At 38.9% G+C, this 27,999-nt stretch overlaps 1 protein-coding gene across 1 annotated transcript in view; it reads left to right on the top strand.

Annotated features, from left to right (window-relative positions):
- Lrig2 (leucine-rich repeats and immunoglobulin-like domains 2) overlaps window positions 1–27,999 on the top strand; it is a 54,204-nt gene that overhangs the window by 19,630 nt on the left and 6,575 nt on the right. Inside the window, exons 5-15 of the mRNA XM_005388976.1 lie at window positions 157–300; window positions 429–572; window positions 1,596–1,739; window positions 1,938–2,081; window positions 5,018–5,098; window positions 5,663–5,734; window positions 5,868–5,936; window positions 21,715–21,878; window positions 22,880–23,200; window positions 24,512–24,793; window positions 27,101–27,550. Coding sequence (XP_005389033.1) covers window positions 157–300; window positions 429–572; window positions 1,596–1,739; window positions 1,938–2,081; window positions 5,018–5,098; window positions 5,663–5,734; window positions 5,868–5,936; window positions 21,715–21,878; window positions 22,880–23,200; window positions 24,512–24,793; window positions 27,101–27,550 — 2,015 coding nt within the window. The remainder of the gene's footprint in view (window positions 1–156; window positions 301–428; window positions 573–1,595; window positions 1,740–1,937; window positions 2,082–5,017; window positions 5,099–5,662; window positions 5,735–5,867; window positions 5,937–21,714; window positions 21,879–22,879; window positions 23,201–24,511; window positions 24,794–27,100; window positions 27,551–27,999) is intronic.

Raw genomic sequence — 27,999 nt, forward strand, 5'->3', positions numbered from 1 at the left:
TGCAATATTGAACAATCAAGGATAACCAGTTTTTTAGATGAAGAAACAAAGCAGTTGAATGATTTATAGAGTGATGTATAGTTAAGGGGCTCAGTAACAGACTTTGGTAGAATTTTATTTTACTAAATTTTTTTCCTGTTATCTTGCTCATCTTAGGAACTTGAGTAATAATAGGATAACTACCTTGGAAGCTGGTTGCTTTGATAATTTATCAAGTTCCTTATTAGTGGTAAAGTTAAACCGGAACCGGATTAGTATGATTCCACCTAAGATCTTCAAGCTGCCTCATCTCCAGTTCTTGTGAGTAACTAAATAGTTGGATTATAAGAAAATAGTTTCTCCTTACAGTATTTGGTTATTTTTCTTTTTAATTATTGTTAGAGTATTTGAGCAAGCCAGTTTTCTGATTGTAAAACTTTTTGTTTAAGGGAACTTAAAAGAAACAGAATTAAAATTGTGGAGGGCCTTACATTCCAAGGGCTTGACTCCTTAAGATCTTTGAAAATGCAGCGGAATGGAATTAGCAAACTTAAAGATGGAGCATTTTTTGGCTTGAATAACATGGAAGAACTGTAAGTACTAGTAACTTGTCTTAATCACTTTCTCCTTGCTGGGACAAAAGGCTCAGAGTTTTTAGAGGATCCACTTCTGTAGTCAGGTGACTCCAAGGCAGGAAGGGCGTGGTGGGAGGCTAGTGAGAGAGAGAGAGACAATGAATGAATGAAGGAATGAGGAGGAAAGGAGTAGGGAGGGAGATACACTCTTCTGGGTGACACCTGTAGTGACCCACCCCTCTGACCAGGCCCACCTCCTGTAACTGCACATTTAGCTTTGAATTCATCCATCGGTGGATTAATCCCGATGAGTATAGCCCCTCATGATCCAGTTACCTTCCCAACACATGGGGCTTTGAGGGGACATTCTGTATCTCAACCGTAACGGAATTAGAGGGGAATTACTGGCAAAGGAGTCTGTCTGGAACTTTTCTTTTCTTTTTTTTTGTCCTTTTAGAGACGACAGGGTCTCACTATGCAGTTCAGGCTGGCCTTAAACTCAATTTGTAGCCCTCGCTGGCCTCAGATTCAAGGTGATCCTTCCTGTCTGAGCCTCCTGAGTGTGTCTGGAGCTTTTCAATGCCAAATGGATAGGATAGCTGCTTAATTATACAGAAGTGCATTATTTTTTTTCTCCATTCACAAAACTTTTGGGGCGCTGGCGGGGCATTGGGAATGCTAACTACCCACTCTGCCACTGATTTATGCCCTCAGCTTTCATATGTATCTTTTAATTTCTCTTAGTCACTTGGTATTTGTATCATCATTCACACAGACTTCTCAGATGAGAATTATCAGAGTTTATCCAGGAGTATTACACCACGTGGCATGTTGGTTTGGTAGGGCTGATGTTTTAGATAGTTTTATTATCTTCCAGTGCTAAATACTAAGACGTACATATTTACCAAATAAAATGGATTGCTTTGGTTGAGCAAAGGTATGTAGGTCTCTGAGAAAGAAGTGTAATGCAGATTTAAAACTGCTTGCTATTGAAATGCCTCATTTTGAAATATTTTTTCATCTCATTTTCTCTTTCTACAGAGAACTAGAACACAATAACCTTACGCGAGTGAACAAGGGGTGGTTATATGGCTTGCGAATGTTACAGCAGCTGTATGTTAGCCAGAATGCTATTGAAAAAATCAGCCCTGATGCGTGGGAGTTCTGCCAGAGACTATCGGAACTGTAAGTGTTGGGTGGCGTTTCATTGGAGGCTGAGACTAGAGCAGGTTGGAATAAATGGTTCCCATGGCTAGTAATGAGATCTGTTGTCCCTCTTTCTTAGAAGTTTGTTAGAAACTTTAAATTAATCATGGAAATATAGTTATTTACGTTGATCCAAAATATAATGAATTCCTTACCTTTCCTATTTCCTGTTTTTAGTGATTTGTCTTACAACCAACTGACGCGCCTGGATGAATCTGCCTTTGTGGGTCTCAGTTTACTGGAGAGATTGAATTTAGGGGACAACAGAGTCACTCACATTGCTGATGGTGTATTTAGGTTTCTTTCTAATCTTCAGACACTGTAAGTACATCCATATCCTTTTTTTCTTTAATAGAAAAAGGAAGTTAATTAAAACAAGTAATCAGTCTTCGTTTTCTTCTTGCCCTGCTGGTGATTGGGCCCAGGGCCTTGCATGTGAGGGGCAAATGCGGTACAGCTGAGCTGCAGCCCGGCCCCGGTCTGTAAACTTGTTGTGGGAATACTTTGTGGTTCTTCTGCCTTGTGCCTCAGGACAAGACAGTCTTCCTCGTTTATATCCCACGAATAAATCTTATGCCTATAGTAGGTATTTCAGTTTTTTGTTGTCCATTGTTTTTTATTTTTATTTATTGAGATTGACCCTTGCTATTATATACCAAAAGCTGGTCTTGAACTCAGCCTCTTGAGTGCTGGTATTACTCAGTTTGTATTTTAATTATGACTTAATCACAAGTAAGGCCTGTCTTATTTTGCCAGTTGTTATGGTATAAAATACAGCGACTACTATCAAGAATGCAGAAATTTTCTTGTTCTCTGGCCTACACCAGAACTATTACCATTCAGAAGGATGTAGGCTGTGTAGCGGTAGCAGCTCTGTTCACTATTACTAGTGTGTTACATGACTTTGAACTGAAGAAACTGATACTTACTTTCTGATATGTGCCAGGCACTTTCAAGTATTAGGATGATACTACTTTTTTTTCCCTATTAGGAGGCTGAGGTTTCAAAGATTAAAATAATCTCTTAAAGTCACATAGGTTATAAATGTTTGTATCAGGATTGGAATCAAAGTCTGTTTGATGCAAAAGCTAAGGTGTATTTCATGCTATCAGGTAAACAGAATTGCTTGGCTCTCCCTGATCATCATTTTCTTTGTTTCTTCACTCATGATTATATAGATGATTGTTAAAGGCAATTTCAACTGTAAAGTCCTGTGGTTTTGTGAATGTTGTGCCCAGTCATGGGATATAATTTTATGGAACGATGAAGAAGTTTTAAAATGTAATACTAACAGTCCCAAATACAGCAGAATAAGAGGGGGAAAGCAAGGAATAGTTAATAGAATTTGTAGATTTATTTGTGTATTTATTCATTTTTGCAATATTGGGGATTGAACTCAGGGCTTTCTCACTGAGCTATATTCCCAGTCCTTTTAAAATTTTTTACTTAATCCAGACATGGTGGCACACACCTGGATTAAATAAAAGTAATCTCAGTACTTGGGAGTCTGAGGCAGGAGGATTGACGTGAGTTTAAGACCAGCCTTAACTACGTAGCAAGATCCTATCTCAAAAAATTTTGTTTTAAAAAAAACTTGAGACAGGATCTTGTTAAGTTACTTAGACTGGGCACAAGCTTGTGTTTCTCCTACTTCAGCCTCTCAGAGTGTTGGAATTACAGAAGTATGCCACCATGCCTGGCTACATTTGTAGAATCTTAATGGATCTTTAGTAAAGAACTTGGTAGTCATCAGGTTTACGATTGATAAATAGTTTCAGAAATGAGGTAGTCTCCCAACTTTGGTACCTAAGTAGTGAGGAGGAAACAGTAAATTTGTGAAGATGTATCTGTACACACATAAGGGTATGTTTTGGTTTTCCTTTTAGCTTTCTTAGGATTTGGCCTTGAAAAATTGAAATGTGATCCTCTTCTTTCTTCTACCTGCATCATCAGGTGAAACTAGATCAGTGCGAACTCAGAAACTACATCAGAATTAGCCACAGCCTTTTGCAGTTGAAGAGATGGTAAACAGGTTTTTTCAGCATACCCTACACTGATTATTACTTTTAGAATTAAAGTTTAGGAAAGTAATTGAGGAAGTAAATAGTTGTTCAGTGCCACAGAAGTAAGGCAGAATTAGTATCAGATCTGAAAAACTCCTGTCTTAGCCCAGTACTCTTTTTTTTGTCGTTTTGAGACAGGGTCTTGCTGTGCAGTTCAGGCTGACCTCAAACTCACTTTGTAGCCCAGGCTGGCCTTGAACTTGCAGAGATCCTCCTGCCTCAGCTTCCCAAGCGCTGGGATTACAGGCATGCCCCATCACGCCTGGTAGCCCAGTACTCTTGCAAGAGTAGATAAATCTTTTACTTACTTGGGTGAGTGATTTCTGTTTATGCACTGCAGTGGACAAGGGGAAGTTCTGCAGTGACAAGCCACTGGTAGTTATTCCTTAGAAAAATAAACTGTTAGCTTTCATTTCAAGTAAAGGTGGCTCAGAAAGGAGGAGGATTTCCAGCCTCCTTGCTGGTACTGACACAACTTTATATATGTTTTACAAAGAAGAAAGCTTTGTGTTTTATTATTATAACTTTTGCTTAAGGAAGTAAAAGTGATTAAATATTTTTAACTTGTATTTCGTCCGTCAGTACATGATGTGGTACAATTCATTTCCTCTGAGAGAATGGAGCAGTGGATTTTAAGTGATCCATACTTTTCCTTTTAAAGAAGGTACAGTGACTACTCTGACACAGGGGCGTACCATCCTTGCTTCCCAGGAGGCTTGTTTAATTGCTTTCAAGCTGTGAAGCTCTGTATTGATGGTACTCTTTGTCAGCCTTTTTAAGGGCCCAGGGGAAGCGTGGGTAGCCTGAAAGCACATCAGTTTGAAATCAGATGGTAATCCTTATCTCCTGTATCCTGAAACCCTCCTTCTTTCTGAAGGGACTTGTCTATAATTCTTAATATGCTAACACAATTAAATGTTGTTAACTAGGAAGATTGATATTCCTTGCAGGTTGCTTACTTTATTTATTAAGGCCAGTTAGTTCTTAGCTTATGAGAAGCAGTTTTTCCATGTTTATCACAGGGTTAAAGAACTTTTTTTTCATAGATTTTTTTCAAAAGTGGAATTGGGTCTTCATCATAAAGTAACTTAAGTATCAAAATTAGCATGTGCACTTTGCACTGCCATACCTGGATCCTGCCCATGGTATGATGCTTGTTGTGATTAACATAACTTCTTTCTTTGACTTTTTTAGAGACTTACGAAACAATGAAATTTCATGGGCCATAGAAGATGCTAGTGAAGCCTTTACTGGACTCACAAGTCTCACTAAATTGTGTGTATTCATAATATTTGTGTATGTCTACAAAGGTATAGTTTCAAGAACCAGTTGTAGATGTGATGATTATGTTTATTTGATACAGCCGGGAAATTTGAGTCTTTTGACCCATCTGCTGAAGGAGGGAGGTTTATTTTGTTGTTTATCAAGTGGTTTGTTGTTAGTGGAGCACTTTTTGTTGGTAAAGCACTCTTACGAGTCCTAAGAGAAAAGTTACGGAATTTTTTGTTAAGAAGAGAAAAAAGGGGACTTTAACTGAATTTAGCATAGAAAAACTACCAGTTTATCAGTGGTCGGGCTGGCTGTGCAGAGGTACTTCACTGAGCTCCAGCATCGCGGTAGAAGCTCCATGCCGTTCTTTACATTGATTAGTAATGTAAGTTCTTAAGTTTATAGCATTCTTAAAAGTGAATGTTCTCATCAAACTGTACACATGAAATATATACAGTTCTAAAATAATCAATTATACCCCAGTAGAGATGATACAAGTACACAAAAGGCACATTAAGCTTATTTTCTCCTTTTATAGGTAAAGGTTTAATGAATTTATTTTTATTTCAGAATCTTACAAGGAAACCAGATTAAGTCAATTACAAAGAAAGCATTCATTGGTCTTGAATCCCTTGAGCATCTGTAAGTATTTTACATACGTTTCTACTATATAAATACTCTTTGCTATTAGCAGAGGTTGTTAAAAGCAGACAAGAAAGTGTTTATTTGACTTAATTGGAGAAGTGGTGACTGGTTTCATTTCTCTTCATTTCAGAGATCTGAACAACAATGCTATAATGTCTATCCAAGAAAATGCTTTTTCTCAGGCTCATTTGAAAGAACTGTAAGTAACTTACTTTTTTTTTAATATCAAATCACTGTGTGTGCTTTTGTGCCTACATTGTGATGAAGGTGACCCAGATATTTATAAAAGCATGCAATTTAGGCAGAAAAAAAATAAACTTAATATTTCAGTTATATTGGTGGCTGGCTGAAATTTTAAGAAACCCAACATTGAGAATGTAGTTGCAGTGCACATAATCAGGAACCCTTAGCATTGCTGCCTGTGCTTCACATGTATGCCCTATTGTTTGTTTTTTTCCCCTCCTCTCTGTTGCTTTTTGGACCACAGTGGTGGGAAACGTGTGGCATGTGTGCCACAGCTGGCTGTTTGATACCATTGACAGCTCTAAAAGGTTTGACCTTGTTGGTCTATCAGAAACATGTTCCCAGGTCTTACCGCTTCGATGGGTTAAACTGTAGGTATAACCTGTGATTTTTGTTCTTTAATTTGTGAGTTGATTGACATACAAAAGTATCTTTTGTGGTGGTGGGTACTGAGCCCACAGTCTTTCCCCTTAGTTACATCCCTAGCCTATTATTTTGGTTTTGTTTTTAGTTTTTGAAAATGAGTCTTGATAAGTCACTAAGTTATTGAGGCTGGCCTCAAACTTGGAGATCCTCCTGTTTCAGTCTCCTAGAGTGCTGAGCTTATAGGCATGTGCCACCATGCCTGACAAAAATACATAATTTTCTACCCTTTAAAACTTCATGGTTTTTAACATTTCTATGACATTTTTATCATAGTTTTAAAGACCACTGGTCTGCATTAGATTAGAAATTTTAAAAACTGCTTTTTAACACAGATAATCTGAGATGCAGTGGAAATGTGTTAGATTTTAAACTGCCTAGGTTCAAATCTTTGCTTTCTTTCTTGGAACTCGTGACAATGGGAAGTTTGTTTAGCCTGAGACTCAGTATTTACTCTCAAAATGAGAATAGCACCTCCTTCAGGGTTATGTGAAGGTAAAAATAATTCATTTATTGACATATTTATTGTCTACTGTTTGAGATACTGGCCTGGATGCTAAAAACACAAGAACAAGACAGATTCTCTGTTCCTGTAGCATATTACAGTAAATACTAAGGAAAGTGGATAATAAGCAGATATAGACTGTCTCATCAGGTAGTACGTTTTCTAAAGAAAAGTAAAACCAGGTCCGAGGTGTAGAGAGTGACAGAGATTACTATTTTAGATGAAGTAGTGAGAAGAGACTCTTCGGAAAATACTGCCTTTGACAAAGACCTTAGTGAAACGAAGTGGGAAGCCATATGAGTATTGGGTGGAGGGCGGGGCAAGGAAGTGAAGTGCAGTCAGAGGTAAGCAAGAATCACATCGTGTGAAGTCAGGTAGGCCATGAGGAATTAGATATTTTTGTTTGGTTTAGTTTATTTGTGTTTTGTTTTTCTTAAATGAATTAGGAAACTTGGAGTATTGGAGAAAGTGCTGAGCACAGGGCTCGGCACATAGTAAAAGCTGAATAATATTAACAAAAGATTAAAATGTTATAAAAGCCATTATCAATTATTTTCTGCTAGTTTGTTTGTTTATTTTATGGTACTGTATCAGGGATTGTACTCAGGGCCTCATGCATGCTAGGCAAGCATTCTGCTACTGAGCTACATTATATTCCCAGCCTTCTGCCAGATTTTTGTTGTGGTTTGTGTGTGTGTGTGTCTGTGTCTCTTTTTGAGACAGGGTTTTACTGTACAGTTCAGCTGTCTTGAACTCACTTTGTAGCCCAGGCTGGCCTCAAACTCGAAGCAGTCCTCCTGCCTTATCTGCCAGATTTTTAAAATGTTTTTTCTGTGGAATGAGGAAGTCTCTTGAAATGTTTTGAGGTATTTTTCTTAGCCTTAGTTAATGTGTAAGGACATAATTTACTGCAAATTAGTTGCACATTTATTTATTTATTTATTTATTTATTTTCTAGTGGTAGTAATCTGAGGGCCAGCAAGAAAATTTTAACTGCTGTTACAAGAACCTAGTTAAACATTAATTTAGATAGAAAGTGAAAGCAAATATTGTAGTTTCAATCTTCAGTGATTTATTTAGTAATTCGGGAGTTGGGATAAAGATTCCTTGCTTGACCAAGTCTTAGGCTTATGACTTCCTGGGCCTCTGTTACTTTTGTGTAAAACAGTGTTACCAGCTGCTAAACCAGTTTAGTAAGAACTCTCTCACATGAGTGTTTGGGCAACTTCAACATATAGTCATGTTTCTCTGTTGAGGTTCCTAGGTCCGTATCATTTACCAGGTGATGTCTGAGCATCCTGGCCTATCTTCAGCAAGAATCTGCTTAGGTTGATTTAGGTGGAATCCTCCACAGTAATTTTTCATCCAGTGATCCCCACCTACTCCATGGCTATGAATTTCCACTTGCCCATTCTGTATTTGGATTTGAGCCCAGTTTCTCTCCCCCATTGCTGAGTTCCCTTGCAGTGGTCTCTGTACTGAATGAGATGATCTTCAGTCAAGTCTGCCATACCATGGTTTAACAAATATCTTTGAATAATTTTTCTTTTAACAGTGAGGTTCCTGTGGGTTATGGTTTGTGTCTGCACGTCCCCCCACAAGCCTCATGCAGTCATGGAGCAGGCTTCTAGAGTTTATGATTGATTCATGGCCCAATGCTAGAATTATGGGTGTGAGTACTGCACCACCCTGGGACGGGTAGTTTGCCTACAGTGTAAGGGAGGGAAAGAGGCTGCTTGCTGCAGCTCCTCCCTTTTTGCTCTTGGTGCTTTTGCTGTCTTCTGCTGCCATGAACTGTTGCCCTCTGCCATGTGCCACTTTTTCTTGGAGCCAGCTGAGTATGGACTGAAACCTGCACAAACTGTGAGCTAAATAAACCTTTCCTTCCTTAATTTTGGGTGTTGGATATTTTGCCTCAGCAATGAGAGAAAAGTAATGAAGACACTATGGCTTGGATAGAATCAAAGGCACCATGGGACCCCTAGACCTCTCACCTAGGACCCCAAGTGTATACCTTTGAAGCCTTTGTCTTCACTTCTGACTGATTGATGGTGGTGAGCTAGACTGATCCAGTGGTGAGCTAGACTGGTGAAGCGTTGCTCTGGACAAATGTCCGTTGGAGCTGGTAAGGAGAGATTTTGATTCCTAACAGTCTGACTACACTTTCTGAAGCTGGGATAGGGTACCAGGCTTCTTTTGAGAGGTATCTCCTAGATGGAAGGATATCCCTGGCCTTCCTTCCTAAGTAGAGATTATTCTCTGACTCCCGGTGCTGGACGCACCTCCTGGCACCCTTTGAGGCTTGTCTTTTTACTGTTAGATTCTGTTTCTCCCATTAGAACTACTGTCACCTCAAACCTATTTTGAACTCCTTTTTTTTCTGAGACAGGGTCTTGCTCTGTAGTCCAGGCTGGTCTTGAACTCACTGTGTAGCCCAGCTTGGCCTTGAAGTCATAGCAGTCCTCCCTCAGCCTCCCAAGTGCTGGGATTATAGGCATGTGCCACCATGCCTGGCTGTTCTGTTAACTTTTGTCTGCCTCTTTTGTGTTGGAAGTTCATTTGCCTCTGTGGGAAATTTAAAATCTCCTCTAAGGTCTCTTCCATCTCCTCCCTCTATTGTTACCCCTTCTTTGTACTTTTTTTCTCTAGTATTGGGAATTGATCCCAGGACCTCAATCATGCTAGGCAAGGGCTCTACCACTGAGCTACATCCCCAGTTTTTTGTTTCGTCTTGAGATGGGCCTTTGCCCAGGCTGGGGTTGAACTTGTGATCCTCCTGAGAGTTTCCCAAGTAGGTGGACTTACAGGTGTGGGCCTCAGTATCTAAGTTTTTGTCTTCTTAATTACTTTTATCTTCCCTTTTGTTCCTGTGAATTCTTCGCTATGTCCCCCTGTAAATCCCTATCTCCTGCATCTTCCATCCACCTCTCTCAGATGTTTCTTTCCCATTCTAGTCTATTCACTTGAATTTTAAATCTTCTATCTTCATTGGGCTCTCAAGAGATTGAGGACCCCCTCCCCCCAATCAGCCACTGGAAGGTGACAAGGAAAAGAACTGAGTGGAAGTAGACTAAATATTTTACCTACATTGAGATGGGCATTGCAGATACACAGGTAGCCCCTAAATGTCTCTTCAACTTCTATTAGATTACATATCAGGGCAAAAGAAATTTTTGAATGTCTCTTTCTCAAATATAGTAGCTCTCCTTTGTCTGAAGAATATGTTCTAAAACCCCCAGCAGATGGGGGACAATACTGAAACCTATGTGTCCTGTATTTTTTCCTATAAGATACTGACTTATAATACTAGAGTTAATCTGTCCTATGTGTTATGTCCTGTGGCCTCCTTTACATCACTATTCTTTCACTTTGGGCTACTTTGGACCATTATCAAGTAATAAGGATAGTATAGCAGTTGATTTAATAAATGTCTTTGGGTCTAGATGTCTCCCCAGAGCCTCATGTAGTCATAGGTGAGGTTTTTTCAGAGGTGACTGAATCTAGAGTGTGTGATTGATTCATTGTGCAAAGCTAGGCTTAAGGGTGCTAGGATTAAGGGTGGGTAGTTACTAAGTCAGTCCCCTGACTGGCTTGGCACCACCCAAATTCCAGCAGCCTGGATAAAATACAAGGGATAGAGAGAGGCTTGTTTTCGCCCTCCTTTACTTTCTGGCTTTTGCTTTCCTCTGCTTGCCATCAGCTGGTTCTCCTTTGCGATCCTCCTCTGCCAAACCACTCTGCCTTGGAGCCAGCTGATTATGGACTGAAACATTCATAGACTGTGAGCTAAATAAACACTTTCATCTTTAATGTTGGGTGTCAGGTATTTTGTCTCAGCAACAAAAGTAACTAAGATAATAATCAAGATGGCCACTAAATGAATACTAGGTGGATGGCATACACATTGTGGATATACTAGATAATGGAATGATTCATTTTTTTTGAGCACTGCAGCAGGCAGTTTTGTCATGCAACTCAGAGTGGCACATAGTTCAAAATCTATGAATTGTTTCATTTCTGGAATTTTTCATATATTTCTGGATTCCATTGACTGGGTAATTGAAAGTATGGAAAACAAAACCATGGATACTATTATATGGTAAACTGGTAATTTTTTTCCATTTTTGTCAGAAACACAGTTTGTGTGAAAATATAAAAAGAAGAATGCTAGGCATGGTGGTTTATACCTGTAATCCCAGCACTCAGGATGGAGAAAAGATTGAAGTGAAACAATGGACAAACCATGCAGATTCTAACCAAAATATTTCTGTACAGTGATAATATTCTTAGGTCAAATATTTTATGGCAACTTAACTTCTGAGAGGTGTACTGTATAATGAGGAAGTACTAGGATGTTATGGTAATTCTAAGTGTGTATGAATTTAATGATCCAACTTAAGACCATAAAGAAAAGCGTGAGTAAACTACAAGAAAAATTTGACAAATCCATTGTTGTAGTAGAGAATTTTAACATACTCTTCCTAATAATTCTTAGTCAACATACAAAAGTAAGTAATGGTATAGAAGATGAAACATTCTTAACACATTTAATTTTTGTGAATGTGTATAGGACCCTGCTTCCAACTGTTGGCAGTCACCAGTTTTTTCAAGTACATATTGAATGTGTGTAAAAATAGATCATGCCTTAGGCCAGGGATCTGCAGACTTCAAGGACTAGGTAGTAAACCGTGTTTTGGTTTTGTGGGTCATGTGGTCTTTGTTGCAGCTGTTAAGCTTTGATTTTATAGGGTGCAGTCATAGATAATATGTAATTCTAATAAAATTCTACTTACAAGCAGGAGACCACCTTTAGGTTTTAGTTTGCTCCTCCTGCTTAAGACCATATGACCACAACATTTTTCATTTTATGTGAGCTGCATTACTTGAGTAAATGGCAATGAAGTTCTAAATTAGTATTCTCCCTATACCAACATAACATATATAGTTAGGTAGAAAATTTTGACTCATCAGTCAAAGATCAAAATGGGAATTTTAAAAGTACATTAGAGTTGAATAATGATGACACTACTACATATAAGTCAAGGCTTATACTGTAGAAGGCATCTAAAGCAGTGCTCAGAGGAATAATTATTGCTTTAAAGGAATGTATTAGGAAAGAAGAAAACTAAACATTAATCTGCTAAGCATGTGGTATAAGAGGTTAAAAAAATAGAAATAATTTAACCAAAACAAGAAGAAGGAAATGAAGACAACAGAAGTTGAGATAAAGCCAGAAAATCAGGTTTTTTGTTTTGTTTTGTTTTGTTTTTCTCAGGTACTGGGAACCGAACTCACGACCTGCGCTTGCCAGGCAGGCGCTTTGCAGCTGAGCTAAATCCCCAGCCCCTAGGTTTTTTTTTTAAAGACTGTTAAGAATATAGATATAGATGTTCAGTCTGTCAATTTCTTTTTGAGTTAAATATGTTTCTTGTGTGCAGCATATTGTTAGATTTTGTTTCTTGGTCCATTCTGCCAATCTGTTTCTTTTGTTTGGTGAATTGAGACCGTTTACATTGATGATTATAACGGATACATATTGTCTTACTTTTGTCATGTTATTTTCCTGTTGTTGATTCCCATTACCCTCTTATTTAATTATTTGCCTTGCCTGGTGGATTCATTTCTATTAGGGTTTATGGAGTTGTTTCTATGTCTTTCTAGAATGTCCTTCAGATTGTTTTGGAGTTGTGGTTTGGTTGTCATTAATTTCTTCATGTGTTCTTTGTTATGGAATTACCTTATTTTGCCATAAATTTTGAGAAATAGTTTCATGGGTTACATCTGAGTTGGAGGTTGGAAATAACTTTATTCCCAGCTCTCTTTGACTTAAAGGTTTGTGTTGGGAAGTCTGCTGTGATTGTGATGGGCTTTCCTTTATATGTGATCTGTTTCTTTAATAGCTTTTAATATTCTGTTCTTACATTGAATTTCTGGAATCTTGACTGTTATATGCTTTGGGGTAGAATTTTTTTGATTATGGCAAATTGGAGTTCTGTATGCTTCACTGATCTGTATAAATTCTTTTTCCATGTTTGGGAAATTTTCTGCCATATTCTGAATGGGTTTTAATGTCACTTGTGCTATCTCCTGTGGTAATCTGCTTTGCATTATTCTGCTAGCAGCTGTTGGATTGATTTTTTTTTTTTTTTGTGGTCCCTTATTAATTTTTTTGAACCACTCACTGTTTTGAAGAAATCTTTCTTTTCATGAGCACTAACTGTAGTCCTGTCTTCTGGATCTGAAATTCTGTTCTCACATTGGTTCATTCTGCTGTGTATACTTTCAGTAGAATTTTTAATCTCCTGGATATTTGATTGACTATTTCATGGATCTTGTTTCTTTCCCGTTGGGTATTCATGGTTTCCATCATTTTTTTAAGCTACTCTACTTTTTAAAAAAATCGTATCTGCTCTGTAGTCGCCATGTCTTTCATTATGACCACCATCTCTGAGTTATCTAAGAAATTATTTCTGGTTTGATTTTTTTTCTGGAGCCTCATTCATCTGCTTTCTGTGTAGGTGGCTTTAGAACTATTCCACCTCATTTCCCCCTAGGTTTGTCTTCGGTGAGCTGGAAGTCTTGGGTTATATCTTACTTCCATATCTTCTCATTTTCTAGTTCTTTTTTAAGTTTAATTCCTGGGTTGATGCTTGTAAATTGTTTTTGGTAGGTAACTTTATTGCTAGTATTGAAAACCCTTAGGAGGTGACTACTGCTCAGAGATGTCTTCCAGGTATAACTGGCTTTTGGGTTGTGGAGTCTATTGCAAGATTCTACCTGTTCTGTTTATTGGGTGAGAAGTTGCTGCCTATTTGGTCTAGCCCTGTTCTTTGGCACTGGCCTATAGTATTGTTTATGACCCTCAAGTGACCTCAGTCTTGGCATACAAGGAAGACCAGTTCCTTACAACACTTATGTCATCTTGGCCAGAGTAATATAGTCAGTAATAACAATAGCATTAAACAGCCTAGAAAATGACAAACTATGGTAATTACTAATTTGCCACCTTTAACCATATGAATAAGATTTATAGTTAGATAACAATTTAAAACAAATCAGATAATTGTATACTGTAAATATTCCCTCATTATGGTGAGTTTATCCGCAAGGGAGAAAACTTAAAAGGAGTTAGAGGAAAAAGTAGAGAAATAGAAGAAAAGAAAGAGAGTAGAAGGAAGGCTGGAGGACCAAAGACGATTACACGAGCTTTGGGAAACCGGTGAAGAAGATAGGAGGGAAAGAAGGAAGGAAGAAACAGAATCAAGAGTAGAACAAACCAACAGCAAAAAAATTCGAAACAGTGTTCACACTCATATAAAGACAAGAACAATCGATCAAGAAAAAGAGGAAGAAGAATGGAAAAAACAGAGCACAGAAGGAAAGAAGGGGGCAAAAAGTCCACTTTAGGGTGTGTCTCTACTGTAACTGGTAGACAAAGGCTGCAGACAGAGCCCAGATTCCTCTTGATGGATCCCAGCGAGCCAGCGGTAGAATTACAATGGTGTGGTGGTAATCCCATTAAACATGCACCTTTAGTTCCACTGATGTCCAGGTTGAGGCTGGTTTCTGGCTGTGAGGCTAGGACCTGAGTTGTTCAACCTGCAACGCTGTGTGTGCCTCCTGCTATTTTGAGCACTGCTCCCTGACCTGCTAACTTGAACTCAGCTGCACCTCACTTTGACATGGGAAACCACTAGATTGAGCCAACCCACAGCTGCTCTGTGTTCTGAGTTCAGTTGGCCCCTTTCCAAAATGGCAACCAGCCAATTGCCCTTTTTCTGGGGGTTGTCTGAACTGGCACAACTCACCAGCCACTGCAGTCCGCAGTGACAACTGCTCTGTTGCACTGGGGTGTTTCTCCATGGAGGCCTCTGGGGTTGCCGATAGTCAACTACATCTGTCGGTTTGAGCCGCCTCTCCCACGCTGAGAGCCTGGGCTCCAGGAGGAAGTGCCGCTTGCCATCTTCCTCTGCTGTGTTGAGATCCTTCTCTTTGCATTCCCTGTGGGCTCCAGTTCTCTCTTAAGGTTGTTGCTAGGTTCTGGGGACACATTTCCCCCTTTTCTCTTTCTTATGGTGCTATATTCCAATGTCTGGACTCTAGATCTCAGAGAAGCTGTTTCTCTGCAGCTCACCATTCTGCCATCTTCCTGGAAGTCCTCTGCCTCAGCCTCCTGAGTACCACCATGCCCACTGAGGATGCAGGTTACTTAAAATTATTCCAGAATGAAAAGAGAAAATAAAGGACAACAGAATAGATATAGAAAGTTATGAAAAGAGAATTTCTCCTGTGGTTCAGATGGGTTCATTTGAAGGAGTTTATCATAAGGATTTGAAAAGAAGCTTTAGTGTCAACAGTATGCCTATATATACTTTTCTTTTGTCAGACAATTTATTCTTAGATTATTGGTTTGCTTTTTATTTTTCCTGGGGTATTGGAAGTTGTCATGTGTGCTTAAATGCAGGCTCTGCCACTGATCTATACTACCAGTCCTATTGGTGTGCTTTTGATAAGACAAAGTTTTCTTGGATTAGTTATCTTTTTTTTTTGAGACAGGGTCTTGCTATGTAGTTAGGCTGGCCTTGACCTCACTGTGTAGCCCCAGGCTGCCCTTGAACTCTCAGCAGGCCTACATGCTGAGATTGAGGCGTGTGCTACCATGCTGGCTTATTTAACTGCTTTTTTTTTTTTTTTTGAGACAGGGTCTCACTGTGTAGTCCAGGCTGGACTTGAACTCACTATGTAGCCATGGGTGGTCTTGAACTCATGGTGCTCCTCCTGTCTCAGCCTCCCGATTGCTGTGATTACAGGTGTGCACTACCACATCTGGCTATTTCACTGTTCTTGAAAAGAAACTGTGAATGGTTTTTCTCTCTCTCTCTTTTTTTTAATGTAATGTGCCTAGAAAACAAGAATTCTTCATCAGAATAATTTCCTGTATTTCATATTATCATTGTTAGGTCTTTGATTACTTAACAAAAGTGAGTATTTTTTTTTATTTTTTTATTTTTTTGTTTTGTTTTGTTTTTCTTCTGGTACCAGGAATTGAACTCACGACCTTGTGCTTGCCAGGCAGGCGCTTTTGCCACTGAGCTAAATCCCCAGCCCCAAGTGAGTATTCTTGATATTAAAAGAGCTAAATTTTATTCACAACTATATAACCTTCTGTATTTCTGCAACCCTTTTTTTTCTTCAGCCTTTTAAGAAAACTTTTGTGATCTTATTTAGTAAAGTGTTCAAACCTTTAGATTTTTTTTTTCCTTTAGATGTTTTTGACAGTTTCCCCAAATTAAATTCTAAATAACATTTTTTTTTTCCCTCTTTTTTTTTTTTTTTTGGTTTTTCTCTGGTACCGGGAACCGAACTCACGACCTTGCGCTTGCCAGGCAGGCGCTTTTGCCGCTGAGCTAAATCCCCAGCCCCGAACCCATGGCTTTGAGCATGCCCTACTACTGAAGTTATCACTCTAGCTAAAATAGGAGATGTTAATGATTTTTAAAAATTTAATTAATTAATTAATTTTTTTGTCTTTTTTGAGACAGAGTCTCAATATGCAGTTTGGACTGGCCTTGAGCTCACTTTGTAGTCCAGGCTGGTCTTGAACTCGTAGCGATCCTCCTGCCTCAGCCTCCAGAGTGCTGGAATTACAGGCATGTGCCACCATGCCCAGCTAATGATTTTTTTTAAACTAAGATCTTTCTGTATTGCCCAGGCTGGCTTTGAACCCTTGGGCTCAAGTAATCTTCCTGCCTAATATCTCTGAGTAACTGGGACCACAGATACGGCATGGCACCTGGCTCTCCCTGGAAAAAAAACCTTCTTTTGTATTAAGCATTGAACCAGTGGCCGTTGCACTTGAGCTGTGTCACTAGTCCTTTTCTTTTCTTGTTGTTTTTAATTCAACCGTGACAATTCTGAATCCTTCATTCACAGGCAGTTATTATTTTACTTTGATGCCTTCCTGAAAGTTTTTGCAAATAGTTGAAATTCAAAAGTGGTTCATGGAAAAGGGTTTTGCAAGTGCGGGTTTCTGATAACTTCTGATATCATACTGATAAGCATGTCACTGGACTAAGAATTTCTAGAACTCTAATGATGGAATTGGTGGATTTATAAAACTACCAGCCCAAAATCAAGCAGAGGAAGAATTAATTATATGACATTGGATAAGCTTTTAAAGGATAATTATGATTTTTGTTTTGGAATGTTGCTGGTTCTTTAATATTTTATTTCCAGTTTTAAGGAACTGCTTCCTGTTTTCTCTTAAGCTGACTATAACTTACAGTAATTAGGCAAAATACATCTTTGTGAACAAAAATGAAACAACTACTTTTTCTCTCTGCCTGATACAGTTGACCTGATGAACCTTAGAACCTTAGTGAATATTTTTATTTTCATGGCAGTATAGTTATCTACGTAAGTTGAATAGGAATATATTCTTGCAACGGGACATAGTTGGAAGCATTGGGTGTATTACCAAGGCTTTGACTGGAATGTAACATTTGAGAATGTTGTATAAAATTAAATGTGTCCAGTTGGCTTTGAAGAACTAAGGTTGATTTTAAGATACCAGTGCTTATAAGAGCCCTCTTAGAAAAACTAACCTGATACCTTCCTTTTTGGTCTGATGTAGGCCAGTGATGGCGTACTTGTTAGAGCTTTCAGTGATACAAATACTACCAAATGTGCTTTAGGTTCACCAACACTGTTCTAGGCCTTACAAGAGAGCAAAGAAACTTGTGAATGTTTTGAGAACCACAGGAAGAGAATTCCGTCAAACTATAGTACTGAAGATAAAGTTTGGTGACAAGTGCCTGGCTTGGCTTTGTAACTTTGAGATACATTCAAAAGTGTGACCAGAAGCTGGCTGTGGTAGTACACACTTGGAATCTCAGCTATTTGGGAGGCTGAGGCAAGAGGATTGCAACTTTGAGGCCAGTGCTGGCAACTTAGGGAGACTCTGTCTCAAAATGAAATATAAAGGGCTTGGGATGTAGCTCAGTGATGAAGTGCTTGCCTAGCAAGAATATGGCTCATACAAAAAAGGAGGGAGTGTTCTGAGATTTCTTTGAAAAGTTATAGCAGTGTAAATGAAATAGGATTCTCCAGTCAATTGCCATTCTTGTTGGACTAATATAAGTAGTCAGGCCAGGTCTAGTGAGACTAGATTTATTTTGTAAACAGGAATGGAAAGTGGTGGAGACAGGGTGAGTGTAGAGAGAAAAATCTTTGTTTCAGCAGATAACGATATTGTACCTGTGTGGCTTCTGCCACCCGCATTTCACTAGTGTTTACCAAGGTTCTGATTCTTCTAGTTTCCATTAATTTGGCTACAGCTCTCCAAGCTGTTATTTCTAATTTTTTACCACCCTCCTGACCTGGCATAGCTAAAACAGCCTTTTTCCTAAATCCCTGTACACCGAAGCTGGGTGGCTCCATAGAAACTCCAGAGAAATCCCGTAACAGATCGTGTATTGTCAGCCTGCGTGCCTGTTGCTGCGTGGAGCACTCAGAAAAGTCGCCTTTATATCAGGGAGCATTGCAAGAGATATTTGTACTGCAAACCAGGAAAATCTGTTAGATTGCCCTGGTTGTCCTAATTCCATCTGAAGATGCTTTTGAATCCAACATCTAGCAATCTTTTAGAGTGAATACCGTCTGGACTTAAAAGCTGGATTTGTAGTTTGTTCTGTTAACCTTTGTTTTTCTTTTATTTTTGTAGACGTGCCCTGCATTAAATGTCTTACTGTTGAAATACCTAGTAGATAAGCTTTACAAGCAGGTGCCAGCTGATGATTGAGCTGGTCCTACTGAACAAATGGTGACAGAAAAAATGGACTTGCCTTGTTCCATGAAAAGAAAGACATGTCTCTTCTTTCCTTGCATATACTGTGATGAACAGTGCTTTAGCAAGTACTTTGGAATAATTTTTTCCAGTTGCTTTGAACATAGAACTCTTGCAAGAACTCCAGTGCATTTTTTTCACTGAAAAGTTTTGGCAGGAAGATTACAGGTTTAAGGCTAGCCTGTAAAACTTCGTGAGACCCTGTTTCAAAATGATGAAAAAGGCTGTGTCTTAGTTACTTTTCTCATTGCTGAGACAAAATACCCAACATTTGCAAGCTGAAGGAAGAAAGGTTTATTTAGCTCACCGTTTGTAGAGATCTCAGTCCGCAGTCAGCTGGCTCTAAGGCAGGTGGCATGGCAGAGGGGCAGCGCAGAGGAGAAACAGTCTATGGCAAGGCAGGGCAGGCAGAAGGCAGCAAGTAGCAAAGCAATTTCTTTCTGTCCCTTTCTGTTTTATCCAAGGTGCCCAACTTTTGGGTGGTGCCACCCACCCTGCATGTGGGGCACCCTTAATCCCAGCATCACACCTTTAATCCTGCCGTCACTATCTTAATCCCAGTATCATACACCCTAATGCAGCAGCCTTCGAAACTCCCCACCTATGAGCACGTGAGGCTTTGGGTGGACATCTAGGTATAAACCACAAGAGGCTATGTTTGTTTGTTTATTTATTTGGTTTTTTGAGATAAGACAGCATCTTGCTGTGTAGTTCAGGCTGTCCTTGAGCTCACTCTGTAGCACCGACTGGCCTCAAACTTATGGCTGTCCTCTTGCCTCAGCCTCCCCAGTGCTGGGATCACAGGCCTGTGCCACCATGCCTGGTGAGAGCTGTGCTTGTAACCTGTAACAGTGGCTAACATAGAGTAGCTCACTGTCAAATATTTTAAATGAATAAAAAGAACTGAAGAATTCTTAAATGATAATTTTTGCATGTTTAATTAAAATTGCCCTTGGTAAAATACATTCGTGCCTTGGTGCTTGACTACTTGGTCCCTGTACTCATTGTTTTGTACGTGGTGCACAGGCTGGTACTTGGTGTCGATTGCCTCAGGGCTTGGGGCCCTGCCCAGCCAACACAGCTTGTTTGGTACTTGTCAGTTTTGGTGCTTGTTGCACCTCCTGGAGCCAGTAATAACATGTACTGTATGGCTTCTGAGGTACCATTAAAGATTGGAACTTGTGTGGAACCACTGTTTATGTACTTTGTACTGAACGTTAAGACTAGATGAGGAATTTGAACTCGTATACAAAGCAAGTTGTATTGTTTTCAAAATCATTTGCTCTTCCTACTTGTAAGTGGACAGAACACTTAAGGGGTCATGGAGTGAAAACAATTTTCAGGTATGTTTTATCGACTGCTGATAATGCCTTCTAGTCTAAGTTGAAGTACGTATTGTCAGAGGGCTGAAAGGGTTTTAGTCTTAATAAAGTAATTTGAAAATGACTGTACGCTTGCTACAACGAAGATTTCTTGGACTATGAAATATATAGTAAGCTTTTGCTCCCAACTTTTCAGTTTGAAAGCTCAAAAGTTTAAAGTGAGGTATAATGAATACACATACACCTACCAAGATACACCAGTTATTAACTATTTGCCAGATTTGTATTTCCCTTGCACACTTTATCTTTCTCCGGCTCTCACCCCCACTGTGGCTCTGCCCCCTGCACACACATATGTACAGATATGATGGTGGTTTTTTGTTTTGTTTTGCTGACCATTGAAAGTTGTAGGTGACGTGTTACTCTGCTGCAAAATCTCATTGTGTGCAAGTGTGATAGAAAAAGCAGTGAAGGACCCCGGGGATACGGCTTAGCAGCACAGCACCTGCCTGGCAAGTGCGAGGTCCTGAGTTCGATTCCCAGTACCCACAAAAACAAAACAGAAAAGGAAAGTGCTAAAAATGCAGTGAATGTTTAAATTTCTAAAAAGTTATAAAGACACATTGCCATTAATCCTCCTTAAAATAGTCTCCCTTGCTTCAGACACACCTGTCCCATTCTTGCCATTTTCTAAAGCAGTTCTCAAAACCCTGTTCTGGGTCTTCAGTTGAGGTTTTGTTGCTGATTCAATGTCCTGAATTGATTCAAAACAATTACCTGCTGTGGTTCTTTCGACTTTGAGGAAGAGCTGGAAGTCTCGAGCTCCCGGGTGTGGTGAGTAAGGGATTGGAGGACACACCAAACGTTTTTCATGAGCATGCCCCTTCCTGGATGCCACTTAATGTGGGATTCACTGTGTTTTTGATCACACTTTGTAAAGACACGAAAGGGGACTTCAAAACGGCTCCAGAAAGTGGCAAGAATGATGGAATAAGTGTGTAATTTACTGTGATAAATTTTTAAAAATTTAAACATTTACTGTATATTTTGATCACATTGCGTATTTCCTTAGAGTCCACATGACCATTTTACTGCATGTCCACATCACCATTGTCTACCTAAGGAAATAATACTGAGAAAATAATAATAATGTCTAATATTCCATATTCAGGTTTCCCCATTGTCAAGTAATGTCCTTTGTAGTGTTTTTCCAATCAAGAATCGTGTTACATTTGGTTGTAATACGTTTTAGCCGTCTTTAAGTTAAAGTGGTCCCTGTGCCCTTGTTTCCCTTTTTTGATTTTTTTCATGTGGAGAATTGAGGGTGACAGTTGGAATTTTTTTCTTTTAAAGAGAATAATAAAAAAGAACAATAGCAAAATACCAACAATATAGACAAAAACACAACAAAGCAAAAACAATAAAAATGATGTAGGGTTTCAGAACAAAATGATAGGAATTAGCAGTGGCCGTTATATTACATAGTGTTATCTCCAACGAAGTTGCTCAGATTGAATTTTTTTATAATTAAGATTAAACAAAAAAGTGAGAAAAATGGATAAATTTGTATTCAAGTTTTAATGCTGAAGAAGCTTAGAATGAAAAGCAAAACAAAGAGTGATTTTCCTCTTTATTGTAGGGTTCTGAACACAAGCAGTTTGCTCTGTGACTGTCATTTGAAATGGTTGCTTCAGTGGCTGGTTGATAATAACCTCCATCACTCTGTAAATGTAAGCTGTGCCCATCCTGAATGGCTGGCAGGTCAAAGCATCCTGAACGTGGACCTAAAGGATTTTATCTGTGGTTCGTACTTTTTGTTTCTAAAATTTTTATTACAACAGAATTAAAGTTAAAAAGTTAATATATGTTTGTAGTACCTGATGATTACATTCACCGTGGGGAATTGGTACGTGCACATAACCCTGCCCACCCCGCCTTTGCCAGCATTACATTCTTTTATTTTGTAACTCTTTATAGAGTTAATTGTCACACGTACATATTAACAGCCAGACTAACAAACTAAAAGCCATATAAAACACATAACACAATTTTACTAAAACGCACAAACACAATTTTTTCCTCTACTATTTGTAGTGTGCAGTTGGTTAAATCCTTAAATGTGGAGGTCATGGGTGTGGAGGACCAGCTGCACAGCTTTTAGATCAGCGTATCAGTTTTAGCACATCCCAAGGGTCTCTGTTCATCCTAGTACTCGTATATCGCCAAGTCTGTTTTCACAACCTACCTAAAGATACTTGGAACACTTTGTTTCTACTTCCACTGTTTTTACAAATTTTAAAGAAGAAAACAGAGTCTAATGCAGATGAAATTCTGCTTATATTGTCATCCATGGTTCGAAATGTAGATGCACTGTATATTTTATCCTGCATTTCCACTTACATCTTTTATAGCACAGTGAAGGGTTATCCAGTGAAAATACTAGCTAAGAATTTGTAAACCGTCTTCTCGGAATCATCCAATAATACTTTATTTATGACTGTAGAGTTTATTAGCCAGTCCTAAACTAATCTTCAGTAGTACATGTGCGGTGTGTGGAATTTTTCACTATTTTGGAAGTTTCAGACCTTATTTGCCACCGAGTTAAATATCTTTGCACAAGCCATTTGACATTTCTGGACTTCATTTTCCCCATCATTAAACAAGGGTTTTAGGCGGTAGCTCTGTAGTCTCCTTAATGTTGCCACTGTTTTCAGAACTCTCAGTTTCACAGTATTTGTTTTAAAATTGAACCTTAAGCAACAGTAAATAACTGACTTGGCTACTGCTACATTTTTTCCTCTCAGATGATTTTCTCAAGCCACAGATAAGGACACATCCTGAAACCACAGTTGCTCTAAAGGGCATTAATGTGACTCTGACCTGTACTGCAGTAAGCAGCAGCGATTCACCAATGTCCACGGTGTGGCGCAAAGACAGTGAAATTCTGTATGACGTGGATATTGAGAATTTCGTCCGTTATCAGCAGCAAGCTGGAGAAGCTCTGGAACATACTAGTATTTTACATCTTTTCAATGTGAATTTCACAGATGAAGGGAAATACCAGTGTATTGTTACTAATCACTTTGGCTCCAATTATTCTCAGAAAGCCAAACTAACTGTGAATGGTAAGGAATTGCTCTTCTTAATACTTTATTTTGTTTTATTGAGACAGGGCCTCACTATGCAGTTCAGGCGATCATCCTGTCTCAGTCTCCCAAGTGCTGGGATTATAGGCATGTGCCACCATGCCTGACTTCGTTCTCTCTTTTTTTTTTTTTTTTTTAAGTTTAGAAGGGTTTTTCATGATCAGTTTGAAAATCACTTAACCAAAGAAATGAGAGTAAGCCTACATTTGAGGGGGAAGAATTGGTAGGATTTTTGGATTACCTATGTCTACTTATCCCTAAGTGATCTTTGGTTAAGGGGTAAATTCTGTGACCCTAGGAGATGAGCTACTTTTCTGCTTTTGGGAACATTCTTTTCAAATTCTCAATTTTCTTTCTAATATCATAGTTCTCCTCTGAAAACTGAAATTTATTCTTGGTATTATGCACAGGGCCTTCTGATAACAGAATATGTAGTACATTTCTGGGTCCAGTTATCATTAAATGTACTTACACAGAATTATTTTTGAAATTAATGCTTTTATTTCCTGTGGCTGCCAAAAAAACTTCTCTAAAGCAGCCTGTTGGATTAAGTAACTACAACATTTTAGGCTGTGTACATCCAAAAGATGGGTCTTCTTCTGTGTTTTTGTATTTTTGTTTTTAAAACAGGGTCTTGCTTTGTAGGTCAGGCTGACCCTGAATTAGCAACAATTCTCCTGTCTCAGCCTCTTGAATGCTGGGATTACAGGTGTGCACTACAATGCCTGGCTACTTTTGAGTTTTTTAATGAGGTTCTTTTTGTTTTTTAAATGACTGAGTTTTGTGAGTTTTTTTTTTGTTTTGTTTTGTTTTTTTTTTTTTGCACCAGGAATTGAACTCAGGACCTCGTACTTGCCAGGCAGGTGCTGTGCTGCTGAGTTATAGCCTCGACCCCTAATGAGATTCTTAAAGTCATAGATTGTTTTTTTTAAACATTCATTTCCTTTGACAACTGTGTTGATGTTTGGGAAGTACTGTACAGCTTTGTGAGAGAATAGCGTTAAATATCAGATTGTAAAACAGGGAGTTCAGCAAGGCTTATGACCTTTGCTCAGATAGACATGTTACACATTCTAGAAGAGTTAGGTGTCACCATTCAAAACACTGTACTCTGAGGTTCTGGGATAAAAGATGGTCTCTAAAGCTGTCTTCACTTATTTCAAAAGGCATGTGTTCTCTGAGAAATGGAGCATTATAATAGTTGTTATTGTGTGTGTGTGTGTGTGTGTGTGTGTGTGTGTGTGTGTATGTTCCTTCCTGCCTACTTTCTCCTGATCTTTCTTAAAACAGAAATGCCATCTTTCTTGAAAACTCCAATGGACCTAACTGTTCGCACTGGTGCCATGGCCAGATTAGAATGTGCTGCAGAGGGGCACCCTGTACCTCAGATTTCCTGGCAGAAAGATGGTGGTACTGACTTTCCGGCTGCTCGAGAAAGACGCATGCACGTCATGCCGGAGGATGATGTCTTCTTCATTGCCAACGTGAAAATAGAAGACATGGGAATCTATAGCTGCATGGCCCAGAATATAGCAGGAGGCCTCTCAGCAAATGCTTCACTAACGGTGCTGGGTATGTTTACTGCTTTTCAGGAGTGTCTGAATTTTTTGTGCCATTGAGATATGCTGTTGGTCTTTATGGGCAAGAAAAATAATTTAGAGGTTTCAGTCATGATTCTTACCTTCGTTGTTGTTTGGCAACTTTTTGGAAGGTTATATCAGCTTAGGACATCAGTGGGTCAGATACTGGAAATCTGGGAAAATGTTGAAGGCAAAACTAGGGATGTTTATCACATGAATGAAACTTCAAAACCCTCATCACTTTACTTTTGTTGTATGTCTGCCTCTGTTAAGGTTTCTTTCTTTTTTTTTTTGGTCTTTTTGAGACAGGGTCTCACTATGCAGTTCAGGCTGGCCTTGCACTCACTTTGTAACCCAGGCTGGTCTCAAACTTGCAACAATCCTCCTGCCTCAGCCTCCCCAGTGCTGGGATTACAGGCTTGGGCCATGTTAAGGTTTCTTTTTCATATGTTGTTACACTATCCAGTGAGCTTGTATGGAGAGTTCTGCTGTTTCTTAAAAGAACTCCAGCCATTTGATGTTGCTGAATTTACTGGTTCACAGAGAGCCTAGGACAAATTTGTTTTTCCCTAGTTAATTAAAATAATACAGAAAACTTACCTGTCTTCAGTTAGGTTTTCTGCTTTCCTTCCAGTGTGCCTCTTATAATCCTGTATTTTCTATTCAGAGTTGCAGTTTAAAAAAATTTTTTTTAATTGAGCATAATTAGTAAAATCGTATATATTTATGGTGTATAATATAATTTTTTTACAGTGTCATGTTTTGAGGCACATACATGTTGTTAAGTGATTACTAGAATCAAGCTGATTAACATCCCACCACCTCATGTACCCAAAGCAATTCTTCATTTCCTCCACTTAGAAATTTTTTTTGTTTTCCTGGTACTGGGAATCGAACTCACGACCTCGCGCTTGCTAGGCAGGTGCTGTGCCGCAGAGCTAAATCCCCGGCCTCCTAGAAACATTTCTTAATAACACAATTTAAGAAATACTCTTAAACAGAAAGATGTGCTCGGCATCTCCCTCCCAAAGACAGATTAAACCAATTAAGTGAATATCATGATAGATGAGTTCTTGACATCTATATGCTATATTTATTCATGTTTTTGATATCTGTATGCTTTAAAGCATTTTTGAAAATGAAAAAATTGATAGTGCCATAAAATACTGTTGTTGTAACCTGTTTCATGAGTGTCATGGGTAGCTTTTCACCTCAATAAATTTCTGTCAGTATAATATTTTAATGACATAATTAGTATACCCCCCCCCTCCTACCCCAGTACCCTCCTTATAGTCCTTTCCATCTATATCCTTCTCAGGTAAAATGTCTTTTCCCTAAAAATTTCCCTGACTAGTGTTTTTGCTGTTTTCTTGTTCTTATTCAAAATCTTTTCTTTGTAGAACTCATCAAAAGCAAATTGTACTTTCTGATCTGTTCCTCTGACACCTCTGATGTCAGTGATTTTTTTTTTTTTTTTTTGGTGTGTGTTGTTTGTATAATCAGAAAAACAAGTAAATTTATTGATTAAAAGTGTAAGATACAAAAAATTAGGGTAAGTGACTCAAACACAGATTTTAGCATATTTAGTCTAGATTCTCTTAAGCCCATTTTTTAATATACATAGTTAGGTATACCTGCTTTTTCTCCTGTTTAATATTGTTTTGCAAGGGTTACCCTATCATTAAAACAAAGACCTTGTGAAACATTATGTGACTCTACTATAATTCATTTAATCATTTTCCTGTTAAACTTTGATATTTTCCTTTACATTTTTTAAATAAACATCTTTGTATGTGAATCTTTGAGCTCCTTGAGATAGCTTTGCCCAAGGTGTAATTATTGAGATAAGATTCAGACTTTTTTTCCTATTTATCTGTTTAGGTTTTTTGTGGGGGGTGAAACTAGGGCTCAGTACCAGGGCCTCAAACATGCTAGGTAAGTGCTCCACCCCTTAGCTATACCTCTAGCCTCAGATTTACGTTTTTGCTTTTTTGAGACAGAGTTTCACTGTGTAGTCCAAGAAGGTCTTAAACTCAGTGTGTAGCCCAGATTGGCTTCCAACTCCTACGGATCCCCTCCCTCAGCTTCCCAAATAGTGGAATTACAGGTGTGCACTACTATGCCTGTCTCAGATTTAGGTTTTTGTTATTTGAGGCTTTTATTTTTCTGAAACATTACCTTCTAATCCTCCCATGAGTATATGAAAGTGCTCCTTTCATGGTCGGTTCAGTAGTCTAATTCTGTGGGGTTTAGGGAATAAAATTGCCTAACTTGATTTTTTAAAATGATTTCTTGTTAGAGACACCTTCATTTATCAGGCCTCTGGAGGACAAGACAGTGACCCGAGGTGAAACAGCCGTGTTGCAGTGCATAGCTGGAGGGAGCCCTGCCCCGCGCCTCAACTGGACTAAAGATGACGGCCCGCTGCTGGTGACAGAGCGACACTTCTTTGCTGCAGCCAACCAGCTTCTCATCATTGTGGATGCCGGGCTAGAAGATGCGGGGAAATACACTTGCATTATGTCTAACACTCTTGGGACAGAACGTGGCCATATTTACCTGCATGTCATTTCGTCCCCCAACTGTGATTCGTCTCAGAGCAGCAGTGGGCATGAAGATGACGGCTGGACCACAGTTGGCATTGTCATCATTGTTGTGGTCTGCTGTGTTGTGGGCACCTCTTTGATCTGGGTCATTGTTATTTACCACATGAGAAGGAAAAGCGAAGACTATAGTATCACCAACACAGGTGAGTGGTTCCCACATGACACCTGAGGTTTGTACTTGAGTTAAAATGTAATATAGGATTTACTGGAAAAATAAGTAACACTGAGGAACTGTGATACATTCATTACCTGATAGGAGTTTTTCCTGTTAAAATGCTAATTTCCTTGATAGAACAGAACCTATTTTTAGAACTGTTTTAAGAATTTTGTACTCCCCCAAAACTGTGCTCGTGTAACTGTTACGTGTGGCACCTTCTTTCTTTAACTTGTTCACAGCAAGGGCTGTAATGCTTATGTCTCACCGATGGTGGCTCTGATTGGAATATGTTACATGTTACCTCTGGCTTGAACCACCGCTGGGTCATGTATGACTATCCCATTTGGTAGCATGGGACAGTCCCATCGGGTGGTACCAGCTACCTGATGGATCAGTTATGCACATACCACCAGTGGTTCAAGCTGGCAGGAATGT

Source organism: Chinchilla lanigera, unplaced genomic scaffold (genome assembly GCF_000276665.1).
Source record: "Chinchilla lanigera isolate Chin_1 unplaced genomic scaffold, ChiLan1.0 scaffold00034, whole genome shotgun sequence".
Lineage (NCBI taxonomy): Eukaryota > Metazoa > Chordata > Mammalia > Rodentia > Chinchillidae > Chinchilla > Chinchilla lanigera.